Genomic DNA, 11,093 nt, shown 5'->3' with positions numbered 1-11,093 from the left:
TATAATAAAATATTTGCAAAAAAGTGAGGGGTGTACTCACTTTTGTGAGATACTGTGTGTGTGTGTGTGTATATAGGCCTATATATATTTATATATATATATATCATTTTTAATCAAGCTCTGTTAATACACCTTGAGGCATGCTTCTTTCACATGTAATAGAATGACCTAGAAAATTGTTTAGTGATTCTGGCAGCTCTTTATTTTCTTAGACAGTAACAGAACATAAAGGCAGTGTGACATATGCAATAAAAGGCTAACGAGTGAAATCTTGAGGGTTTTTCATCAGCTTTTAATATTCCCCTGAGAAATACTGAAACAGTTTTCTGCTTGCCACATACATTTTGGTCTTCCATTGTGATGATTGAGTAGTTTAATCCTATTTATTCTCAAATTAATTGCCGTATAACAGCTCAGAATAAAAATCTTCAAAAGCATGTTGTCAGCCTAGCCAAACCTATGTTACTACGTGCATGCAATATTGACTTCTGGCAACACAGTGGAACTGAATCTACTTTATAACCAAGTGTGAAAGTTAATTCTTGACTTCTTTGAACATGGGAAATAGTTTGATAATCCAAAATTTAAACACAGGTTCAAATTATTAACTTTTTCCAGAGATTACAGCCATACCTCACACTCTGTACCATTCATTTAATACATTTTATTTATCATTATTACACTATTATTACTTTACTATTACATTTAACAGCCTTGAGGTAATGATGATGACTATGAGGTTCCCTTGCAAGGTCCAAAAATCGCTGGACTTCGAGCGACTTTTGTTTTTCTGGTCAAACCTCTTCATAACTTGATACGAGACGATGTCCGCTCAGTAGCTGTTCTGTACTCAGTTTTCTACTTAGAACAGCTGACGAGTGGATATAGTGGTGAAGTCGTCGTTGTCAGCTGCTGGTTCCAAAGTTGTTTTTTCAATCACTGCTTCTAAACAGTTTTGATCTGATCAAGGATCGAGGGACCACTGTAGTTGTTTGTTTTAATGGCCTCCAGCCTCTTCAGGTACTCCACCGGGAGTCCGTTCTGCTCTGCACCCAGACACACCACCTTTATAAAACAAACAGAAACAAACATCAGTCCACAAGTGATCTGTGATGTATATAATCAAGTTTGTCATCTGTGGACCAGCGTTGGTTTTTACGTTCACACACCTGTTTATACTGAGGAGAAGGAGGACAGGCATGGAAATTGTTCATCTGATAGGTCCTGCACAATGTCACTCCATTATCCGTCTCAACTGAAACCTCAATTGGAGAGTACTTTCCTAGGCTCACCCCTTCCTGGCTGAAGGCAAAGAAACAATAACCATAATGAGCTGGTTAAAATGACAAACACAAAACTGCTGGATTGAACAGATGTGTGTATGTATGTGTGTGTGTATGTGTGTGTGTGTGTGTGTGTGTGTGTATCTCACTTGTCTAGGCTCTTGAGATTGTCATTGCTCAAAGTCCAGATCACTCCCCACACTTCCGCGCCTGGGCAAAATTCAATAGTGGCAACTCCACCATGCCAAGCATTATCCACATGTTTCTCCCACAGGCCAAAGTTCAACACATAGTCCTGTACACATGCACAGGGGTAGTGATGGGGGTGGGTGGGGGGACATAGGACAAAAGGCTGTAAATAGGGACAAGGCTTGTGCATTTGAAACAAAATGCCTTTTATTTTACTGTGTTTGTGTTTCCAGTAACCCTGCTTACTGTTGATCATCAGAGCATTGCCAGGACATACTGTACACTCAGACTCTGTTGTTGCAGCTGGTTCATCTCAACAACAGAGTCTGGGGGGCGGGGGGTAAGGTAAGGGGGGAGGGGGGGGCGCTGCACTGTCGTCATTTAGGTTAACACATATAAGAAAACAATGGACGAGGTCGCCAAGCCAGTTATTTCCCATTTCTGTACATTTAAAATTAGATCAAGTTACAGTAAGTTACCAATATAAAAAGCGGCTTTAAGTATATAGACTGTATATGTATGAGACTCAAGTGCGACGTTCAAGGATATGTGGTGAAAGGAGGAGACTACACGGTCCCCACCTTCGACTGTTCATCCTAAACGTGTGCACATTAACACAATGACTGAATAACTGTACACCTAAATTGATAATGAATTGTACTGTTTATGTGTCGAATTTGGTGCTCCGCTGAAAAATGAATGGTATTAGAGAATACCAAGTACACCTGCTAAGCTAGCTGAAGTTGGATCTTTGGTAATTACTACATGTACATGAACGCGGTGTTAGTGTAAGTAAGATTAATGGTTATTATACAGACTTGGTTGCTTACCTTCAGTCGACCGGTGGTGCAGAATGTCGCTGAGGGGTTTGCCAGCTGCAGTCTTTCCTTCAACAAGTTGCTCCCAAAGGCGAAATACATGAACCGACCGTGGGCAGCACCGGACATGTTTACCGTGTTATTAATGTCTGCTCCCGCCGCCACATAGAAAGCAGAACTGAAACTAACCAGTCCAGCCACAAGTATAATAAGACCACACATACAAACAATCCTAGCCAGGGTACAAATGTGCCCCAGAGGCCGCCGGGGTAAATGAAAGGTTAACATGTAAGACCGGCTCCCCGCTTTAGCATCGTTTAGTTTAGTGAGCCGATTCGTTGCCGGTGTTTCGGTTGAACTGGTGACCGTGTAACTGGTGTCTTTCACGTAAGTGTCCTTCTAAAAGTCGTTAATTGTAGTTTGAATAATTTTTAAATACATACTCATTTGTATTTGAATATATACACTAATAACTTACGTTATTTCAATTATGTTCAGAAGACTCATTCACCACTAGTAGCGTATCTTCTAACATGGGAGTCATCAAATAACACGGTCACCAGTTAAAGCGAAACACCGGCCGAGATATATCAATCAACTTATCTGAGGACAAACTTTTTTCAGGGGATATATGTTTCGATTTATTTGGGTTTTAAATCATAATAATTTTAAAATAATGTGTTGTTTCATTGGTAATTTTAGTTTTTGGATCGTTATTTACTTCCGGCTCATAAACCAATCATCCTATCATGGTAGATTAGCGGAACTCTCGCGAGATGTATATCTCGTGAGGATCTCTTGTCATGATCGTCAGTGATAATACATTTTATGTGTAACGTAATTTACATTTGAAGCAAATCTCAAAGTGCTACAAGGTAAAAGCATCAATATAAAACTGCTAATAAGAAATGTTATACGTCCATTTTTTAAAAACTCAGTCCTATGGTGCCCTCAGCTGGTCATGGAGAAGGGGCAGCAGAACAGAAGGCCTGATCACCGATTGGACTGAGCTTAGTCCTGGGGAGAAGGCGAGTGGAGGGTCATGTTGAGGTGAGTCTGGGGGCATTGCCTAATGGCGCTTTTCCAGTTCCAGCACGACTCGGCTCGGTTTTTTTGTGTTTCCACTAGGGATAGTATCTAGTACCTGGTACCTGGTAATATTTTAGTACCTGCTCTGCTGAGGTTCCAAGCAAGCCGAGCCGACACTTAAATGCGACATCAACAGACTGGCGGCCACTGGTTGGTCAGAAGACTCATGAGCCGTCCCACACAAGAATCAAACCCGGCATTTTTAAATACCGGCGACAGCGTTACAGTCATTCGTTTCTCTTCTCTTGCTTTGTGTGTGACAGAAAGCCACAAACAGCAGCAAGTACACAACTGCCTCAATGTCCTCCATTGTTTGTGTTTTTGTCGTGTATAAAACGAAGTCACTGCAGTTTTGCAGAGCCGTACTATGACGACCCCGCCCACGTTGAGTAGGTACTTTCTTGTAATGGAAAAGGTCGTTCCTGGAACCTGTACCGAGTCGAGACGTGCTAGAACTGTATAGTGGAAAAGCGCCATTAAATGCATTTATTTTCACCCCCCCCCCGCCCCCAACCCAACCCAACCCAACCCAGTTAAAGGAAGATCAGTGTAAGGGTTAAAATGACCACTCTTGCGAGTTCCTTCGCAAATCTAGGATTATGTCTCTTCTAACTCAACCCACTAGCCATTACATATTTTCTTTGACTAACCTCTACATGCCAATAGTTAAATGCAGCCAAAGCTATTTCATTTAGTATCTTAATGATTTTTCGAAATTATTTGATTGGGATTTTAATTTGAATCTTGGTAATAAACATGGTTTACAAAAAACCAAACCATACAAGTTTAATTGAAAACTCAGTCATAATGAAAACTGCACCGGAATGAAACAAAGCAAATTAAAGCTGTAATGACACACCAAGTCAAGTTCATCTGCTTCATAAGGAGCATTTTAATGTACAAAATAAAAAGGGAAAATAGAGAAAAACACACTGAAATTCAGAAAACGTTTCCTGTGGAAAAGAAAAAAATCCTGTACAAAAACAGCGAGGTGGTGACTAGAGACTCTACAGCCCTGTGATCATCTCCTGGGGCCGCCTCGGCCTCGTCCCCTTCCCCGTCCACGTCCTCGTCCTCTGCCTCTGCCTCGACCAGCCACTGAGAAAACAGATGAGGGATCGTCAACAACATTTGTCAAAGTTGAACTTTTTGAGGATGAAAGTACAGACTCAACATATACACTGCCAAGCATGGAGGTGAGGAAATAATCTGTAGAAGACGACCATACAAAATACATACAAATATAAAAAAAATACTATGGGGATATCTTCCTATACAGTACACTTCACTGATAAGTAGATGTGGTAAGTGAACAAAGTACAAGACGGCTGGTTGGGAAAAATCTTTCTGTTAAAGTGACTCTTACTTTTCTTGCATTTCATACAGCACTTTTAAAAAACAACAACCCCTCCTTCCTCCTATGACCCACCCCGCACTCCTTGTTTTTTTTACAACACTACAGTAGCCCAAAGACATAAAAATCCAGGCTTCACTAAGACAACATTTTAACACCTTTCAGCCAAAGACTTACTGAGATAACTTGTGAACACAGTCTGGTAAATGTGAGCCACTGCAGTCTTGTTATATAAAATTGAATTTCCTCATTGCCACCCACAACACAAAGCACAAATATCAGGTGCCAATTCGGATCAAGTCCATTAAATTTCAGGGATATTTATGCATTTTAAAACTTCACTGCAATTACTTGAAAATTGTGAGCTCCTATGTAGCTCAGTGAAGTTTGCATTTTTCATTACTTTGATTCGCACTACGTAACAGCTCACTGACAAAAACCGTGGTCCATTAAAGGCCAACTTCGTGAAATGTAATAAGATTCCTCATAACGGCTCAAACTTCAAGCAGCCTTTCAAGTATCGAGCTCAGCAGTATGTAGTTTACAATAGTTTACATTTACTGTGGTCGAAACAAAAAAGTTAACTGAAAAAATGTTTTTGTGCCATTGCTCACCTGCTTCTCTCTTCTTGGACTTGATCTTGGGTTCAATGTCAACCAGCAACGTGTCCAATGGCAGGCTGTCAGGCAGGATAAAATAGCGGATATTGTTGCCACGGATGCTCAGTGATTCAAGCTGAGTGGGCTCCCTGTTTTTCAGGGTCATTTTTACCGCCTTCAGGTGGGTGTTCATGCTCACATCAACACCTGAATGAGGGAAAATTAACAGTGGTAAACAAACAAATCAATTAGAGCAGGACAATTAATAAATCAACACTTGCTCCCACTATTACTATCAACCTATTGAGTAATGATGTGTTCTGTGATGCATTTCTCCACACACACCACCCATTTAATAACTCTCAAAGCAAAATCTTCTAACCCAAAGTAAAAACCGATGACAGATTTTATTTATATACTTCAGAAAGTGCTTAAATGATGGGTCCACATTTTTTTTACTTAAAACAACAATAAACACTAATCATTCCTCCTGTTCATACTAACGATTAGAAGATCTTTCATAATGCACCATATTGTATTTTTTCCCACCGTTCTGAGGAAACTGTCACACATACACTGAGATTGTACTGAGCATGACAGAAAATGAAGGAAGGACTTATGAAGACTGGAGTTCAGGAGCTCAGCATTAAAACTTCAATGAACCTGCCAATTGGGTTGAGCAGTATTTTCTATGAGTTTATTACACAGAAAGGATTAATGGATAGGATTTAGTCTCTGGTCCACACTCTGAAGGTGGCAGTAATGCACCAAGCAAGAAGTTTTATTTCAGACAGAGTGGTACCAAAGCAACATAAGAGGCTACGTGATACGTTGGAGAATCTGCATCGCCTCAGATTGATGCGAGCACCAGTCAATTTTCCTCGCCAATGTCTGTTACATCCTTAATAAACTAGACTACCAAAGACTGCTTCCGACCCCCCAAAGAGAAATGACAAACTGCTCTGCCCTCATCTTCACCAAGAGGTGGCTGCACAACAAGCTGACCGCTCTTTGGTGAGACAGGATTGTTTCATTTTCTGGTCAGACTGGTGTAAGAAGGTTTTTTTTGGGGGGGGGGGTCAGTAAAATGTCGAACTGTGGGGATATTAGTCCCATTTTTAGCAAGCCAGACATCTTCTGAACATTCTGACACCAGGAGAAAATTACCGGTTTGAAACCTGTGTCCGCAATGGGGGCCAATATAAACAAGCCCCCTTCTTCGCAAATAAATGTTTATCTGAGGCCAATATCAAATTTAAGTTACCCAAATCAAGTTAATATCTTTAAAAATTACAGTTTAAATTAACTGTGGCATTTATCTACTTTATTTGACTACTGGAGCTGCATTTGTGCTCAAATGAGGACTGTGGATTTTGTCCTCCATTTTCATTGTACACATAGTTGGGGGATCCTTCTAAAATGCAGTATGAACAGGGAGAACGATTAAAGGGAGATGCTCTCACTGCAGTTCAATCTGTACAGGTGTAACTAAATTTCACCACATTTATTGTTCCCCCTAGGAGCACAGTGGAGAATAAAAGTATCTGATTAAGGGTGAAAGTGTACTAAAAATAGAAGACAAAATAGGATAAAATAAATAACACTATATAAAGTATTGCACATTTATATACTGCAGATTTATTTACACAGAGACTGTTACTGTATATAGCATTTTATTTGATTTATCCTGAGGGGCGATAAATAAAGATACATCTTATGTCTTATCTTACACACACCCTTGCATAATGTTATACATGTGCAATCTGTTTCAACAGTGAGTGAGTGGTGTATGTAATAACTTAATGCTCCAGCTGACTTACCTGTAATGGTGCCGTGGACCTGGGTGCCATTCTTCAGCTCAATGGTCACCGTCTCATGACTGAGCTTCATCAAAAACCTGTGATAAATAATAATGAAGGAGATCAGAGTGAGCACATTTTCTCTGTTAGCCTTTGAACATAACACGCCTGTCCGTTAGCCCCTGTTAGCTACCGGCTAGCATCCTGCACCAAAACAAAAGGCGAGCCAAACTTTCCAAAGCAGCTCAATTTCAACCTATAATGACGAAACACATGCTCGAAACGCTTCCATGGCGTCAACTAGGTAACATGTTGGTTAAATGAAGTATTCCCAGAGCATAAAATAGCTTAAACAGAGTGACTGAGAAAGAGAAAGAGAGAGTGTGAGGGCCATTCACCCAAGAAACATGACTGTAAGCAAAGTTAGCAAACATTCAATAATACGAATGGACATTTCAGCTTTTGGCACAGTGAAACTCGCTGCCCAACACCTCCTATAAAGATTAAATGTGTATAAATCTGCCTGGTGTATCATTTCACACTCTTTTAGCTAACGCCGTCCTAGTCTCCATTCATTCCCTCCGTCGCTTCCCGCCTCGTCTCCTCCTCTCTCCGGTCTAATCTACCTCCATCCACCGTCAAAGCCCTCATCTTTCTCCTCTCCGCTCCCCACAGGACACACACAAACACTTCTTAACACTGCTCACCTGACTAGTTTCATGATGGTGATGGACTGTAAAGACGTATCCGCCACCAAAAATACAAAAAATTAGCAGAGGGCTCACGGAGGAGACTTCGGTCCGCTGCTGTACGTACGAGTTACGTTTCACTGAGCGCCGGAAGTAGAAGAAGCTCCACAGGTCACCACACTGCCGCCCAGCGGAGGAGGACTGAACTATCACTGGGTTTATCTATTAAAGGAGCAGTGTGTGAAATTTAGTGGCATCTTGCAGAAATTGATATAATTAGTGTTGGGGAGTAACCTGAGATCTTGCTCAGGAGGAAGGTTTCTTCCTCATTTTTTAAAAATTGAATATTTTACTAAATACATATATTGCTGTTTTTAATTCTTTGAAATCAGTATTGCTTATATTTTGTAAATAAATCATGACATGGGCTTAAATGGTGTCATCGTATCAGTTAAGCCCATGCCAGACTTTTGACTTTTGTCATAAAATATCTTTATTTTATATTTCCTAACTAATGAATATATTTTCAAATGAGAGATACATCTTGGTTTAAAACAAATAATCTCCCTTATAAACCATGTCAGTTTCCATGAAAAACACCTGAACTTGTGGGCTTAATGGGTAATAGTTGAAAACATTTGTTAGAAAATTAGAAAAGTAATCAAAAAGTAATCAAACGTAATAAGTTACATTACTTTGATTAAGTAATTGAAATAGTTACACTACTTATTACATTTTAAATAGGGTAACTAGTAATCTGTAACCTGTTACATTTATAAAGTAACCTTCCCAAACCCTGGATATGAGTATGTATTAATTAGTGTATAATTATAGTGTATAACTGCACTACTTTCTAGAGGGCGTGAGCTTGCTGCTGGAGATCAATTTTTTCTTTAATTGTCAATATTTAAGAATAAAAATTGTAAGAATGTTGACTCTTGGATGCCATTTTTCTTTAAATAGTATCAGTTGCAGGACAAAACTTACCACATTTGTGTTTTGTGTATTTGCATACTTTTTCTCTGAAGACAGGAATAAGATCGTTCTCTAAAACAATTAACTAAAATCAGTGTCCCAGATAAACACGTTCAACTAGACAATTTTCAAGTAAACTAAAAGTAATCCAAAAGTATTTAGAAAACATTACTTTGAGTAATCCAAGGGAATACATTATAAATTACTTTTTAGGACATGTAATTAGTAATCTGTAGGGGAATACTTTTCAAAAGTAACCTTCCCACCACTGGCTATCATGGATAGTCCCTCTCATCCACTCTATGCTTGCACTACACCAGAGCTCCCAGTACCTCCCACTCCACTGAGCAGGACTAGGATGGAGACTCAACCCATACACCTCTCACTCACAGTTAAAAAAGGCCGATGCTGCACATGTACTTATTTATTGTTAATTCTGTTTTTAGTACATTTTCACCCTTATTCTGATACATCTGATATATCTATAAAGAAAGTGGGTCCTCCTCGATGGCGTCTGCCATGCACAGTCTGTAAAAAATGTATTTGCAGCTGCTGTAGGTTTAGATATTTAATTAGACTGTGGATCTATATGAAAATAAACTCTCACAGTGGGTCAAAAAACTACAGATGTGTCTGTGTTGTTGTAGTTTCCACTTGTTGCCAGTAGATGTTACTAAACATCTATCTAAAGGAGCAGCTTCATATTTTTCACTTTTGCAAGGTACTAATTCTTAAAAGTGACACTAAAGAATTTGTTTTTCCTTCTTGTCCTTCAGCTGGATGTTTGAGCCTCTCTGAGCCCCTCTCTGAGTTTGACACTGGAAGGCAGTTTTCACAAGTTTTTTTTGTGCTCACTCACAACCCACAATGTGTGTTGAGCAGCACAGTGGTGAGGTGGTTAGCCTGTCACCTCCCAGCAAGACGGCTCTGGGTTTTGAACCCATCTTCTGGTTTGGGTCCTTCTGTGTGAAGTTTGCTTATTCTCCTCCCACAGACCAAACACATGCCACCAATTAACCTAACCTGTAATGTTTGGTTATTAACATCTTAACATTGCAGGTTTGATTAATTGAGACCTGCAATTGTAGGCCTGTAGGTGTGAATGTGAGCATGAATGGTTGTCTAAATACTACATTAACCCCATGAATGACTAGTGAGGATGCACCCCCACCTCTCATCTAATGTCAGCTGAGATTTGGCTCCAGCTCCTCGGCGACCATCTAGAGAAATCACAGTAAAGAAAAAGGATGGATGGATGATTTATGAAATCAAAACAACAACTCTAGAGCCAATCATAGTTCGGTATGCAGCTTACACAAATGTGATGTGGAAATGTGAAGCCTGCTGTGCACATACAGTACACAACATTCTTCTTCAGTGAAGTAGGAGCCATCTTGTGTCCAGCAGTTACATTTTTGAGAGGAAAAATATTTACGTACAAAGACTTTCTGGATTTTTTTTTTATGTGATAGATAGAGATGTCATTTTCAGGATTTTTGTGTCTTTAAATATATTATAAGTGTTTGTAGTAGATCTTTACACTCATTGCGTTGTTAATGACAACACATGAGAAAGTGATTCACTGACTGGGGACTCGATGGCACAGAGAATCCTCACCTCTCTTACATTTATAGTACATAATACTTAAATGATTAACTGATCAGGAAAATAAACCATTAACATGAAACCAGTGAAATGTGAAGCAGCAGATTCTTTTTTGCTGATTTCTACAGAGGTTACTTTACAAATGGCTGTCACAGAGCACTTAGAAACACCTCACAGCAACACACTTTCAGTTGTTTTTATTGAGAGTAAACTTTGCACTGACACTTTCATTTACAGTTTTGGCCACACATCAAAACCTCTCTTATGGACCGACTGGGAATGTATCAAGTATAATCTACTAGAGTGCAATTCCTTTTCTTTAGTTCTAACGTTGTTGTTTGAGGGATTGTTAAAATATAAACATCATATATATGGAATATAAAATGGCACCGGAGCATTCACCGCACCATAAATCCAATTCTAAAAATCAAAGAAATAAACAAAAAAGGAAATAATAATGTAATAATAATAATAATAATAATAAAAGCGACACTCATCTGTCCTCCACATGTTTCCTGACAGCACTGGATTAGTGCAACACATCAACAGCATGCTTGTGCAAAATAAAGACCCCAGACTCAGTGCTTCCATGTTGCACCATGCAACCCAAATAAAATGTGCGCAGTCTTGTTAACCGAGCTGAGTCTGAAGTGTCGTAGGCTACACCGGCTGCCCTCACATCTCATCTCGTCT

General features: G+C 39.5%; 2 protein-coding genes across 2 annotated transcripts; both read right to left on the bottom strand.

Annotated features, from left to right (window-relative positions):
* Window positions 1–131: 131 nt before the first annotated feature.
* On the bottom strand, window positions 132–2,675 carry LOC128373679 (gamma-glutamylcyclotransferase-like). The gene is made up of 4 exons (XM_053333829.1): window positions 2,303–2,675; window positions 1,433–1,578; window positions 1,170–1,302; window positions 132–1,065 (listed from the first exon to the last, which is right to left on the bottom strand). The coding sequence occupies exons 1-4, from the start codon at window positions 2,576–2,578 to the stop codon at window positions 946–948; spliced, it is 675 nt and encodes a 224-aa protein (XP_053189804.1). The 5' UTR covers window positions 2,579–2,675; the 3' UTR covers window positions 132–945.
* A 1,576-nt stretch (window positions 2,676–4,251) lies between these two features.
* snrpd1 (small nuclear ribonucleoprotein D1 polypeptide) lies at window positions 4,252–7,954 on the bottom strand. The gene is made up of 4 exons (XM_053333834.1): window positions 7,839–7,954; window positions 7,153–7,229; window positions 5,348–5,539; window positions 4,252–4,477 (listed from the first exon to the last, which is right to left on the bottom strand). Exons 1-4 carry the CDS (start codon window positions 7,850–7,852, stop codon window positions 4,401–4,403), a joined length of 360 nt encoding a protein of 119 aa, XP_053189809.1. The 5' UTR covers window positions 7,853–7,954; the 3' UTR covers window positions 4,252–4,400.
* Between the last annotated feature and the right edge of the window lie 3,139 nt (window positions 7,955–11,093).

This window comes from Scomber japonicus, chromosome 15 (assembly GCF_027409825.1).
Source record: "Scomber japonicus isolate fScoJap1 chromosome 15, fScoJap1.pri, whole genome shotgun sequence".
NCBI lineage: Eukaryota > Metazoa > Chordata > Actinopteri > Scombriformes > Scombridae > Scomber > Scomber japonicus.
The sequence above is the reverse complement of the archived record's forward strand: the minus strand, read 5'-3'. Positions and strand labels throughout refer to the sequence as shown.